Source organism: Colletotrichum destructivum, chromosome 1 (genome assembly GCF_034447905.1).
Source record: "Colletotrichum destructivum chromosome 1, complete sequence".
NCBI lineage: Eukaryota > Fungi > Ascomycota > Sordariomycetes > Glomerellales > Glomerellaceae > Colletotrichum > Colletotrichum destructivum.
In genome coordinates, this window is record NC_085896.1 from 6648060 (window position 1) to 6662200 (window position 14141).

General features: G+C 54.7%; 3 protein-coding genes across 3 annotated transcripts; all 3 read right to left on the reverse strand.

The window, feature by feature from the left end:
* Positions 1–942: 942 nt before the first annotated feature.
* Positions 943–2617, reverse strand: CDEST_02017 (Putative leucine-rich repeat domain superfamily; the record flags this gene model as incomplete). Its single annotated transcript, XM_062918176.1, has 2 exons — positions 943–2309; positions 2371–2617. 2 exons carry the CDS (start codon positions 2615–2617, stop codon positions 943–945), a joined length of 1614 nt encoding a protein of 537 aa, XP_062774227.1.
* Positions 2618–4220: 1603 nt separating this feature from the next.
* Positions 4221–4798, reverse strand: CDEST_02018 (Putative beta-lactamase/transpeptidase). Its single transcript, XM_062918177.1, has one exon. It carries the CDS (start codon positions 4773–4775, stop codon positions 4416–4418), a length of 360 nt encoding a protein of 119 aa, XP_062774228.1. The 5' UTR covers positions 4776–4798; the 3' UTR covers positions 4221–4415.
* A 1-nt stretch (position 4799) lies between these two features.
* Positions 4800–6015, reverse strand: CDEST_02019 (Putative beta-lactamase/transpeptidase). The gene is made up of 2 exons (XM_062918178.1): positions 5257–6015; positions 4800–5201 (listed from the first exon to the last, which is right to left on the reverse strand). The coding sequence occupies exons 1-2, from the start codon at positions 5776–5778 to the stop codon at positions 4866–4868; spliced, it is 858 nt and encodes a 285-aa protein (XP_062774229.1). The 5' UTR covers positions 5779–6015; the 3' UTR covers positions 4800–4865.
* Between the last annotated feature and the right edge of the window lie 8126 nt (positions 6016–14141).

Sequence of the window (14141 nt, forward strand, 5' to 3'; positions counted from 1 at the left end):
GCCGAGCATTCATCGAAGACTGAAGGTATTCATAGAACTTCGTGTGATCAACCACCCGGCTGCGATTTTACGTGACAAAAGTGTACTTTCCGCGGAATTTAAATCCGTACTCATGTCCCTCATACTCGGTACCCTCTGAAGTACCACCCCCCTCCAGAGTAGAAGATTTCGATAAGTCCTCCTCAGCATCGGTCGTTTCTGGGACTGTGTCTTCGTACAGTATCTAAAACCGTGTGTCGTCATCCATGCCGAATGATATGCAAGCGAACGCAGATGCAGTCAGCCCGGCTAGAACAAAGCGCCTCTGCAAATGGCGGGCCCTCGCCCTTTATTAGTTTCTCGACCATCGCCCTCCTCAGTCACTCCTTGGTTAATGCGGTGCACAAGTATGAAGTAATCACTCAGTTGCCCCACTTCCCCCGGCAAGTGCGGTCCGTGCTTCGTAACCGCTCAACCTCCCTTTATTCGAATGGGTCCTCTGCTTCGCTCCAACATAGTGCCTGCGTCATGTGGCTTGGGTAACCTGGGACACCTGGGACGCCTTATATATACCTTATAGACACGCAAAGCGTGATCGCAGAGAGAAAAGTTACTTTTTTTTCTTTTAGCAACTACTGTTATTAATTGTTAAAATCATCGAGCATTATCATTCTCTAACAGTAGCCCACGCTAGCTGAATCCCACAACCATGGCTGTCTCCCTAGATGATGGGCTAACAATCACGGCTTATGGAGACGTCAGCACATCTAAACGGTTGGGGCAAGTCCGGAAACCGACTGCAAAGCCCAGACTAGTTGAGTAGCTCAGCTACTAAAGGGATAGCGATGACTGATCCGACTGGAGCGGAAAGCTCGGTCGCCAGCGTACTACAAGCGCCTTCATCAGCACAATGTGCAGGCTGCCTTCCCGACGCTCGCTGTCGCGTCGCGCCCAGGCATGCAATCATAGCTTCCGCCCAAACATAAAGGACCCGTACATACCGCCGACCTCGGCGCGTGAGACAGGGATTTTGCGCATGCCCCAGTTGTCGGCGCCCATCTTCCACCATCGGTAGCCGCGGTCCCGGTCCTTGCGATGGTCCTGCAGTCTGACCATCAAACATCGGCTTCCAATCTCCTGTAGGGACCAGCCAATGCGCTCCAGCGTCCTGTTCCGGGACAGGCTCTTGAAAGACTGCTCCGAGATCTCCACCACCTCCAGCGGCATCGAGGTCGGTCTTAACAGCGAGTTTCGGCTCGAAAAGAGGTCGACAATGTCCAGCTCGTTGCCCCAGAGGTCCGACAGGTCGAGGTACCGCAGCGTGTGTGGCTCGTCCTGCTTCTTATCGTCCGCCAGCTCGAGCAGCTTGGCCGCGGAATTGACGTCCATGTTACGCCCGATGGCGAGTTCCTCGAGGGACTTGGTCAGCGGCCGCAGCAGGTCGATGTGCGCGTCGTCCATGCGGCTCCCCTTAAGGCTCAGGGACTTGAGCGTCTTGGGCAGCACAGGGATGAGCTGCGAGACGTCTCCCACGTCCAGAAGCTGGTGGCTCCTGGCGTCGGTGGCCACGCTTAGGTAGACCAGGTTTTCCACCGCCGGGTGGGTCGCGAGGAAGTCAATGACATTGGGCGCCGTGAGAAGCGTGCACTTGGCAAAGTTCAAGTGGGTGATCTTGGCCGTCTTCGGAATCGACTGCAGCGCTCGGTCTGTGATCTTGGTCTGGGCAAGGTCCAGGTGCGTGACGTTGGCCAGGCACGGCAGGACCTGCTCAAACAGCGCCGACGGCAGCGTAAGGCACTTGTGGAACGATAGTCGCGTGAACGAGAGCGTCTGGGGCCAGGCCATGTCCGCCAGGGATGTAAACGAGTTCTTGAATGCAGGCGACGTGCACCCTGCAAAGTCGAGCGCCTGCAGCCAGGGCATGTCGAAGAAGAGCTTCTGCAGCACCTCAACACCGAGGTCGTCGTCGATGTGCTCCACGGCCAAGAACTCCTGGAGGTGCGCTGTCAGCTCTAGGCATTGCACAAGGGTCTCCGCCGTCAAATTCCGGGTGCCCTTGCGCTCGCTGACAGACTCGAACAACGTCAAGGTGTTAAAGTGGCTGAAGTCGATGCGCCGTACAATGGCGCCCAGCGCAGGGTGGGTCGCAATGTTTGACAGGAACTTTCGGAAGATTCTCGAGTGAGGAATGGTAATGTGCTTGTACAGCGTGTTCAAGGTCGCGGCGCAAACCGACCTTGAGGTCAACAGTAGCGACATCAGGTCGACGTTACGGCGCGCGGTACCACAGGGTGGGGGGATATCAAGTACGAGGAGCTCGATAATGGATCCTAGTGCCATGTTAGTCACGCGAGGTTTCGAACCAACACAAAACGACAACCATTTACTCACCGAGCATCTCGAGGGGCAGTCTCTCCATAGGTGCGCGGCCATTGCTGAACTTGTTGTTGTCTCGGGGAGGCGTCGACGGGGTGCTCCATGCCAGGTGCAGGGCATGGAGGTCGCTGAAGCTCCTACTCGCTGTCTTGCCCTTGACGTTGATCTGCTTCCAGCCCTTGAACCCGGAAGCAGGATACCAGCCGCCATGGAGTCTGCTGCAGGGCAGGGTGACGGGGGGCATGAACTGGACTTCGCCCATCTCGAGGGAAGGGGAGGAGAGGGCGAGGCGGTAGAGGAGTCGTCGATCACGGCCGAGGTTGTCTTATGGGCGTAGAAGGAGACCTTAATAGAGGCGAAGGTCTAGGCCAGGGCGGAGTCGTTCTCGAGGACGGAGCAGAAGGAGGACCCGCCATTCTTTTCCGGGGTCATAGGTCGGTGAGGCTCCGAGCTGTCCAATTTGTAGTTCGTCTGTATCTGACACGTTGTGGCCTGTCGGAGGAGCCCCAGGGGGGTATCAGAGAGGGTTCGGCGAGGAGTGATAGACGTATAGAGGAACAGTGTTTTGATGACGAAACGATCACATCCGCCCCTTGTAGGGTGATGGAAAGAAGCCACAATTGGCTCTAAAAGCCGACTGACCTGCTTCAGGATGCGTCTGGAGTCCCTACAAATTCGCGCCATCCAGAAGCACAGCTAAATTAGCAAACAAATAACCCACACACCCCAACGACAAATGGATCCCATACCTTTAGTCCGAGGCCAAGGATGGCGACGTTTGTTATTCCATACCCACACTAACGTATCGGCGCCTCAGGGAAGCGCCAGCCGAAACTGCCATCCGGTGTCTTTTGTTGACCCGCAGAGCCACAACAGGCTTCGATGTGGATACAAGCGCCCGTTGATACTTTCAACATCCCGGCCCCACTGGCAATAACCAACATTGTCCAGAAGGAAACTACAGCCTAGAGCTAAGCCGGTTTCCGCTGTTTTCTCTCGGGGATTTCGAGCCTTGGATGTTTTTGGACCCTCTTGCTGACGAGCTACATGACAGCAAACGTGCACCAGAGAATTCGGCAAATCGCTGAAGACACACAAGCGTCTCCGCCGCCGAAATTGGCACAGTTAGTATTGCTTTCGGCCTGTTTCGGTAGAGAAAGGACCTCAGCCAGCCGCCAACTGTATGGTGGTCTGGGTGCAGGTTGCCACTTGCGGCTTCCATACCAACTGATAGATCGATGGGCACTTCAACACGGCCAGTTCTTTTCCAGGTCCATGAACGACTTTGGAGTGGTATCCACTTGCAGGGGCCAGATTTCTCTCCACACACCTCAGCGAACGGCTTACGTCATCCTTGTTGTGCGTTTATCCACTCACCTAGCATCTGTTTAGGTGGAAGCCCACATACTGGAAGGCGGGTGGGAGCCGGAATTCTGCGTCAACAAGGGGATAACGCCAGGGCAAACCAACAGTGGCGCCAGGCTTGGTCCGAATGCAAGATCAGCCTCCATAGAAGACATCGCGCCGGAGACAGTTCATCCCCGGCCTCTCCCTGTTGGATAGCCGCAGATTGGGGAGAAGAGCAAGTGGAAACGTACGGGCTGGCCTCAAAGTCATTTTGGGATTGCCTACGGTGGACGTAAGATGTAAAGGAGACAGTCTGTTCTGTATAGTGCTTCAGAGATCCCTTTTCCCACCGCCATAAGCGTAAAGATATAAGCTTAATCCGTCTTTCATAAATTGACAGTCTGCAATACACCTGAGCCCTCTAAGCGGCGTACAGTTGAAAGAACTGGTTGTCTGACGTGACAACGGGCCCTCGCTGGGTCCGCTCCATGTGGACCTTGTTCTCCGACGTCCCCCGCGCTTTGCGGCGCATCATCTACAGCTTAAACAAACCGAAAGCCTGATACACAATAGTTTCCACAGTGCTTTACGTAGTACATGGGGCATACTCGAGCACGTTTCAGCATCAGCATCGATCATCCGCAATTTAACTACAAGTGTGCTCAGTTGAAGACAACAAACATTTCGATACCACCCCGACACAAGATCCAGACTCACAACGGAAGTCCATCCTTGGTCGTAGCACGAAGTCCCCCATAGACCGTGGTTTCTACTTTAGACCAAAGTTCGACAACTGCTCGATCGCCAAACGGCAAAATCTGAGAACAGATCATTCCAGCAACACCGTTCTCTCTGTCACACCACCAGAATAAATTCGGCAGCCCCACCCACCAGGCGGTTCCATTCGATCGCCCAGTCTTGCCGCCTGAGATCATGAACGTCAAGCCCCATCCTCGGGGCGAGCCACCGAGAACTCCAGAGAGCTCAGGAAGCATGTTGCCCAACTTGGTTTTGGCGCCTTGAACACCGCTCTCGGCAGAGCCAGGAACATCCGGAATCTGGTCCGTGAACATCTCGTCAACCGTTTCTTTCTTTAAGATTCGGGCTTTCGTGAGCGGACAGATGCCGTCGTTCAAAAAGACCGCTAATATGCCTGCAGACGGTCAACGCTGTAGTCCGACCCCAGTCAGCTTGAACAACGATGTACGGGTGTATTCTCGAGGTTTTGCAAATATTCCAGCGCCACCACTTTTAAAGCAAGCGTGGTTCTCCAATTCCGACTTGACAACCAGCGGAAGATGAAGAGGGTGTTTCCGAGCGACGATGTTGCCTCCACGCTCTCTGGAGTGCATATAAGCCAATCCCTTCTTCATCTCCAGGGTCGGAACCATGTTGACGCTACGCAAGTTGAGCGGCTGACAAACGTTGGCCTGGATGTAATCGTTGAGCTTCGTGTTGGAAGCCCGCTCCAGAGCAATGCCGGCCCAATCGATGCCGATCTACATCGGTTAGGAAGCTGGTAGGTCACAAGAAGAAAGGGGTAGTCAGACTCACACCATACTCCCATGATTCTCCTGGTTGGAATACCAACGGTTGCTTCATGTCTTGGATGCTTCCCGAAAACTCGTCTATCCCAGCAGGGAGACTCCAGTTTCGCAATCGCTCGTTCAAGAATGCGTATCCAAACCCGGACGTGTGCGTCAGCAACATGCGAAGAGTGATCCCTCGTTTCTTCTCCACAAGCTTCCCCTCTACACTCAGGACCTTGACGTCAGCTAGTTCCGGGCACAACTTCTCCAGGTGGTCAGAGTCATCCAGCTTGAGGAGATCCCTCTCTACCAGCTGCATACATGCGACTCCCACGATCATTTTTGTGCAGGACGCCATCCAGTATACAGTTTCCATGGTCATTGGCTCGTTGGATGATATTCCGCGCTTCCCCGCAGAGTGTGCGATGTGCTCGGTGCCGCTGCGGTCGACGACTACTACAGTCGTTCCGGGTACGTGGTTAGGGTCGACAACAGCATCATCGACGATGCTTCTGATTTCTTGTGCAACCTGCGGTGAGAGAGGCATAGTCGGGATAGTGGGTGCTCAGTGAAATTCACTGTAAGGTTTTGACGTAGGGACATGTGGGATAAACAACGGTGATCCTTCCACCATGCTTCGGAGGGAAATCCTGGCATTAAATCCAACGGGACGAAACTCTCCTTGCATGTATTCATTCTCTTGGTGAATGACCACGAGATCGAGTAAAGGGAAATGCATAGGGCTCTGCAAGTTCCTGGAGCCAGAAGCAGTGCCGAGCGAGAGCTTCATGGCGGAATACTTCTGGGGCTCCATTTTCTTTTGGCGGAGTGTGGCTTTTATGGCCATTGAACCCAGGAACCGTGCGCCAAAAAAGTTGAAAGTAGAGCATCAATTGGCGGTCCGTGTCGTGATGACATGCTAACCGAGCAAGGGGTGCGGCCTGTGCTTGCGTTGCTTGGCAGATTACACCTGTAGCAACCCCTACCAGAGCCGGAATTGGCCACTAACCACAACCCCACAGGTAGTCCGTTCAGGGGCTACCTCAACCAAAAGGTGTCTTGTTGCGTCTGAATACACATGACAGCGTGCTATCAGCGTGTGAACCCAAGGAGGGCTCAAAACATCGATCAGTCATCATCGTAAATTGCTAGCATTTTCACTACAGTTTAACCGATACCACAAAAAGCCGTCGGCCAGACCCACACGGCCCGAGGTCCGTTATCAAGACGTGGGATTTAACATGGGGGAGATGTCAGAAATCGGAGCTTGCGCTTCAGAATTGGCTTTTTTTGATGACTTTGACGAGCACTTTCACATTGCAACGTGTCCTGTCAATCGCAGCAAGAATGTGACCTGCGTTCTCTGTGTTGCACGGATATTCGCATTATCCAGGTTCGCGTTGTTCAAGTACTACTTTACTTTCCACAGACATGCATGTTCACTGGATTCGAGCGCTGAATGAAGTACACCAACTGTGAGAAACAATCGGACGAAAGCGATGTCCTCATCAGCTTCATCAAAACACACGTCTCCCTGCCGAACGAATGTTGGCACCTGTGCGAGGGATGCTTACATTGCGAGGGCAGGTGGCACTCCCAGTTAGCGCGAACGATCGTTGCCGTTGTGATTGTGGCGGGCTTATGGCACACGAAGCGGCCTGATGGCCAGGCTGTGCCACCGGGCGGGTGGCCCACCCGTTCTCTGCGGGTCCGCCGCCCTGGACCTGCGCTATTTGAGAAGCATTTTGGGTATCCGCGCTGTTTCTACTGTCACGACGCTTCTCTGTCTCTGCCTGCATCCTATTCTCGATGCATCACGATGGGTCAATTTCATCCAGGTCAACCGCCAGGTACAACCGGCGAAGTTCATTTGAGATGCTGGTGCACGGGCCACAACCCTTCCGTCGGAGTGTTGTGACCCGTGCACGCCAAGCCTCACTTCCACATTGTACAGTCCAGCCAGCGCCAACATTTGTGGATGCATGGTTACTTCTTTGACGTCGAAGCTGACTAGACTGAGGACTTTTCTTTTCCTCCATGCTCTGTAGATGTACTCTTGGAGCAGAACCAGAGCCTGCTCTGCCGATCGCTGCTTCCGAGCCCCGAAGTGGTTTGTAGGCAGGAGCCCGTATGTCTCGACAGCATGCGATATCCTCTCGGCCATCACCGACTCAAGCACCTTCCCCAGCGTCGATAACAGCGAGATCGGTCGCCAGGCCTTCGCCCCGAACAACCCACTCCTTCCGGGAAGCCACTCGGCCGGCCGTGGCTGTGCCTTAACGACCCCGTTAGCCTTTTGCTCCACATGGAGACCTTCCCACAGGAGTGTCTCGGCCCCGGGCAAAGCCGAGACGGTGCCGCCCCGTATCCGGTACGGGCCATACGGTCGCGTCGTCCGAGTTTGCACCTTAAGCCGGCCGCAACTGCACTCCAGTCTCTGAGCCGACCGACATGCGCCTCCGTCCTCTCGAGCCACCGTGTCGTCTCCGCAGGTCTCAAGTGCAGGGGCTACTACGCCGGCGATACCACGTCGTATCGGAGGGACGTGGCATCTCGGTACACCGGACACACCGGCGATACCACGCCCGAGGGCGGCCCAGGTACGAGCTGGGAACGCGTCCGACATACCGGTCCTTTCCCTCCTCACGACGGCCCAGGTACGAGCTGGGAACGTAACTCCCCCGCTGCCTTCTGGTCACGACCACGGTGCTACGGCCCACCGGAGACCCCGGGTGCAACCCCAAGTCCAGCTTCCCGTTACCGCGACTCGTCTCCGACTCGCAGCCGACCATGTCTTGCAGATCAGAGGCGCAGAGTAACCGCCACGCCGGCACGGCTACTCGCACTCTGTCCACTAACCCAACCCATGTCTGCCGTATGATGTTCGATCGCGGTGCGCTGTGTCCTCGGGATCGGTCCGGCCGCTTTTCCTGTGCTCGAAGCTTAACAAGTCTGCTGACACCATGTCAACCCGTCGGTCTTAACAACTTCCATTACGCTCGACCAGAGCACGTAGGCTTGTCCCAAGCCCTCGCCGGGAGACGCGCCGATGCTTCAGATGCTCGACCCGTCCGCCTCCCGAGCCCAGAGCCGGATGGGCCGGAGGGTGTCCTGTCTCTTCATTGACTGACGTCAATGAAGAGTCGGATGGTTTTCTTACGCCAGTATCCCCCATGTAGCTTGTTGGCTTCGGAAATGGCGTGGGTGGTGCGGTGGTCGTTGATCGCGTAGTCCGTTTGTAGGTTCGAGAGTGCCGATGAAAACTTTTCACAGCACCGTCCAGCCGCGGTTCTCGACCGCGCGCGACGCACCGCGCCACACCCACCACTCCTACTGACACCGGACACCACGAGAAGGTCTGCCACATCGTCCTACTGCTTTTTCAAGCAGCATCCAGTGTGCTCACTGGAGGCGCGCGAACCTGGCTGGATTGTATTACGTAGAAGTAAGGCTTAGCGTGCACGGGTCACAGCACTCCGATGGAAGGGTTGTGGCCCGTGCACCAGCTTCTCAGTTGGACTTCACCGATTTGGCGGTTGACCTGATGAAATTAACCGATCGGGGAACGCACACACGACAACTATACGATTCATTTTCATGGAAGGAGGCCAGCATACTGGCCCAGCTACGCACGGGGATGGTTAGGCTCAACTGGTACCTGCACCGGATAGGGGCGGCCGCCTCGGATCGATGCGCATGCGGACAAGCAGCAGAGACGGTCGAGCATTTTCTTTTCCGGTGCACCCAGTGGACAGCACAACGCGCACCGATGATCCAACGAACTGATACGCACAGAGGCAACTTGTCATTTTACTTAGGCGGGAAGGCCGCATCCGACCCTGACGACTGGTCGCCATGCATGGACGTCGTAAGAGAAACAATGAAGTTTGCCATGGCAACGGGACGACTCGATATGCAGATCAGCCAAACATAGGACAACAACAGCACAATATCACAGCACCAACACTAATCACCGACTAACCCCTCACGCACCCTCGTGCCACCGACAGCAGCACTCGCTTCAGCCGCCGAAGATAAGGACCTGAACACTTGGAGGAAGTGCTCCAAGATTACCTGCTACTAACCTTCACGAGAAACCGCAAAGATTGGAAGGAGTAACCAATGACACAGACGGGAGTGGATCTTGCTTATGGGTTTATATAAAATCAGGATAAAAACTCAACAAGGGGAGCATGTAAGATAGACGTAAGAGCCCTTTATGGCTTAGCCAGGGCGTAAGCAAATATATATATATTAACCGATCGTGAAGCACCAAAAATAGGATGCAGGCAAAGACAGAGAAGATTTGTGACAGCAAGAACAGCGCAGAAGCCCGAAATGCTTCGCAAATAGCGCAGGTCCAGGGCGCCGGACCCGCTAAGTTCGGATGGGCCACCCCGTCGGTGGCACAGCCCTGGCCATCAGACTGCTTCCTGTGTTATAAGTCCGCTACAATCATGATGCGGTTGAAAACCATCCAAGCCGGCATCGATCGTTCGCACTGACTGGGAGTACCATCTGCCCTCGCAATCTAAGCATCCCTCGCACAGGTGCCAGCATTCGTTCGGCAGGGAGACGTGTGCTTTGATGGAGCTGATGAGGACATCGCTTTCGTCCGATGCCTCATAGACATCATACTAGTCACGTAACTCCTCATCTTATCAGACCCGCCTCGGCCGGTCCATTTCAGGGGCTCAGCCAAGTCATGAGATGCGTTTGAACTTTATGGCGGGCTGGACACAGCGGCAAATGTCTTTGGCCGTGTCGCGGATAGAGACGACATCAATTCTGGGCGCAAGGTGGCGATATTGAAGCAAGATCGTTGGCAAAAGGTGAATGCCAATGGAGCCAGTGGGTAAGAAAGAGGCAATATTGGCATTTGCCTCACCTCAGACACCTACCTTATGTGAAAGCGACCGGTTCCTGAATCACCTCATTCGAGCCGGGCTCGAGCAATGGCTGCGTCAATCTGAGGCCACTTGATGAGTCTGCCTTGTCAACGGTACGGCGAGGCCGTAGCGATGCGACGTACCTGGTCTCAGGGGCAAGCACAAATCTTGAGTTGACTAGAGAGATGGCTCCAGTGGAGTCATAGAGTTGGCACAGGCTCGTTGGGTTGCGGGTAGTGGCACAAACCGATCGATAAGTTCGGTGCTGTTATTCGTGGGTTGCTCTAACAAGGCTATAACCTTGGCAGGCCCGCTCTTCGGAGCAGGCATGGGCTTGGCTGGGCTGCCCATTGCCCCAACTTCGAAGGTGGAGCGGGCGCCCTTTTTCTCCCGGCCGCCCCTCTGACCGCCCAAACTCCAAAGGTTGCGGGTTCGAATCCAACACATAGTGTGATGTGGAGCCCCCCTGATACTGAGGAGGCATCACATGATACAGGATTTTAGGAGACAAGGAATCGACAAAAAATGCGATATTCGTCTCTGGATCCCTGGCAAAGAGGTCTTGTCACCTCCATGCTCACACTTGACATAAAAGGGGCCTTCAACGCTGTGCTGCCAGGAAGGCTGATCCGACGCCTCCGACTCCAAGGATGGCCGGAGAACCTCGTGCAGTGGGCCTCAAGCTTCGTCCTCGGGAGAAGAGCAAGAATAAGGCTAGACGGCGAGATGGGAGACGTCTTCGACCTCGAGTGTGGGCTACCACAGGGCTCGCCCGTGTCCCCCATCCTCTTCATGCTCTACATCGAACCCCTCTTCAAGCTGGGCACTGCTCGTCCAGGAAGGAGGCGGTCTCGATTTGGCTATGCCGACGACATTGCTATCCTGGCGAGCTCGACTTCACTAGAGGACAACTGTGGCCTGCTAGTCAAAGAATGGGAAGAAGCCCTAGAATGGGGCGCGTCGGAGGGAATTACCTTCGACCTCGATAAGTCCGAACTCGTCCACTTCACCAAGAGACGCAAAGATGGAAACCCGCCAATCACCGTCAGGTTGCTGGACGGGAGACAGTACACAGTTCAGGCCGTTGGCCAAAGGGCCTCCCTGCGATGGCTTGGCGTCCATTTCGACAGAAGACTCACGTTCAAGAACCATGTGAGAGACCTCTGTGCCAGAGCATGCCGAGTAGTCGACGGACTGCGAGGGCTAGGGAACACCGTCTGGGGCGCGCCGGCGCACCTGCTTTGCCGCGCTATTGCCTCCTGCGTACTACCCATCCAGTACTATGCATCAGAGGCATGGTGGCCGGGCAGGAATCGGATCAAGAACGGGCACACCACCTCGAACGGAGTCAACGGTCTACTCAACCAACTTGACATTACGCAAGCCAAGGCTATTCGAGCTGCACTTCCTGTGTATAGAACGACTCCTGTACCGATCCTACAGCGTGAAGCTGCCCTGCCCCCGGCAGAGGTGATGCTAGACGCGAAGCGCCACAAAGCCTCCGTAAGGATTCATCGCCTTGACGAACGACACCCCCTCCGGACGAGACTCAGAGACAAGCCAGGACCAGACTCAAGACTACGACGAATGGCAAACCTTACCAATAGCAATGCTGAATACATCGACCCGCTAGAACTACCACCTTGGGAGCGCTTAGCTGACTGGCACACAGCCCTGAGCATGGTCGGCTATGAACCTAGGAAGACCAAAGAAGAACTGGCCATCGCCTTTACAGACAGATTGGGAACATTCTCAAAGCGGGACATCGTTGTCTATACTGACGGTTCCCAAATGGTGGACGGTAGCAGAACCGCCGCCGGAGCAGGCTGGGTTGGGTACCAGGCCACACGGCAGATCTTCCGAGGATCAGAGCCGCTCGGTCACCAGACGGAGGTCTTTGACGCAGAGGCACAGGCCGTACATCGGGCTTTGTCGGAAGCCATAAGGTCTCCCACGGCCCGCATTGCGGATAATGTCCATATCTGCCTCGATAACCTCGCAGTCGCAGCTAGACTCTATACCCAGAGCGCTGGAAGCAGCCAGGCTAGGTTTAGGTCCTTTAGTAGGCTCTCCTTCTCTTGGACACAGAGAGAGCGGACAAGCTGGACGATCCCCGGCAGGGTATACATATGGTGGTGCCCTGGACACACGGGAATAGCTGGAAACGAGGAAGCAGACGCTCTTGCCAAGGAGGCCTGCAGACAAACCCCAGAATCACAGCCACAGCCTACATTGGCGCACCTGAAGCGGGAGTCCAGAGCAGCCGATCTGCAGGCTTTCGCTAGGAGATGGCCGTCAATCTGCCCTCGGCAGTATGCCGACCTTGGGATAAGTCCTCATCCCAAGCCCCCCGAACTTCGCCTTCCTCGGCATCTGCTAGGAAGGCTATATGCGGCAAGATCGCATCATGGAGACTTTGCAGCGTACCACGAGAGATTTGCCCACCAAGACGCACTACTTCACTGCAGTTGCGGAAGACGCAAAACCCCAGTACACTTCTACTTCTGCAAGCGTGGCCGTAAGGCCACCCCGCGGCATCTCCGCCGACATATGGCGAAGGCAAGCATAGATTTTCTGCTAGGTACTACGCAGGGAGCTTCTCTTCTGTGCGAATGGATGGAGGCGACCAATTTCTTTTCCGAAATCTGCCCGAGTCATTGACCAGGAACGTTAGGTGAAGACGGCAGCCTGTAAAATAGTTTAGATTAGGATAGACCATGTCGGTACCGCCCGGCACGTCCCTTTTACTCTGGACGTTAAATACATCATCATCATCATCAGCAACTGACGATCCACGACCGCCTCCAACATGGCCACTGTCCTCTCAGTTCGACCCACCTTTCCGTCCCGACATGTGCCTGGCGACCACAGCGCCCCTTAAGCTTCTTCACGACGTATTCAGCGTATTACTAATGTCCTTGGCATCGTCTGCGATCAGTACGCACCTGTTGAGCTACCCTAGGCGTATCCGACCGCAGAGAACCAACCGACAACATCGACCTGGTGTTCGCCTCCTCGTATGCGACCTTCTTGGTGCGAAGAATATGGGACGGATGGATATAATACTGGTGCGGGATGGCGCGGGCGTGTTCGAAGAGTTCGGCCAGCAGGATACGGGTTGCGATATGCGCAGGATGAGGGAGTCGCCAAGTGGAGAGGTCGATAGGCGGCAGGCTGGTTCAGGCATCTGTCATTCTGGCTGGCCTGTAGCTCTTCAACAATCAACTTTGTGATTATCCCCTCGGATACTCTCGGCACCCTTCACTAGTGACCAACGTTCCAAGCCCTTTGTTGAGTATACGACTGATCACCGTACCCTCTGAAGACATGATTCCCTCAGCACGACTTACAGCACTGTTACCAGCTTCGCAGCCTCAGCTTCTGCTAATAGACACTACGACGGAAAGCCGACCGTAACACTGTTTCACTCGCTTGTCTGTTTCACTCGCTTATCACCTACGTTATTACTGTAGTAGAAGGGTATAACGTGGCTGATAAGCGAGTCGATCAGACAAGCGAGTCGATCACCCACCCAACCACGACTACATTACAAACCCAAGAAGACATCAATATCAACACCACTAAATCAATTAACGCTACTAAGAATTCTCTTCCTCAGTCGTTTCTACATCAAACTGACACGTTCGCGCATTGTGTCCTGTGTTTCCGCACACGCCACACCGTCGTTGACCCGATTCAGTCCTTGGCTTACGACCACTCCTCCGACGCGTTTCCTCATAAACCTGTGCTGTTGCGTCCCTCTGCGACTGTATATCCTCTGCATCAGCTACAGTAAGACTTCCTCCTTGCTGGAGACGCGTTTTCTTAGCTCTCCGACGTCGGCTTAGTGTGCTGTTTTCCTCTCGAAGAGTTTTGTTCTCCGCCCTCAGGAATGCATTCTCATGCATTATTCCTAGTGTTCCTTTAAGAATATAGTCAACGTCGTTATTGATAGGTGTTGGGGAGCTATTTTGATGACGGGCAATTCGATCCTTGATCAGTGTTGACTGAGAAGTTGCTT

What these genes read in the sequence shown, in the direction of transcription:
- CDEST_02018 (XM_062918177.1), bottom strand. Translation starts at nt 4,775, where the DNA reads ATGTTCACGGACCAGATTCCGGATGTTCCTGGCTCTGCCGAGAGCGGT.
- CDEST_02019 (XM_062918178.1), bottom strand. Translation starts at nt 5,778, where the DNA reads ATGCCTCTCTCACCGCAGGTTGCACAAGAAATCAGAAGCATCGTCGAT. An exon ending in GAGAATCATGGGAGTATGGT is followed by an intron (nt 5,202 to 5,256) that starts GTGAGTCTGACT and finishes TAACCGATGTAG; the next exon opens with ATCGGCATCGATTGGGCCGG.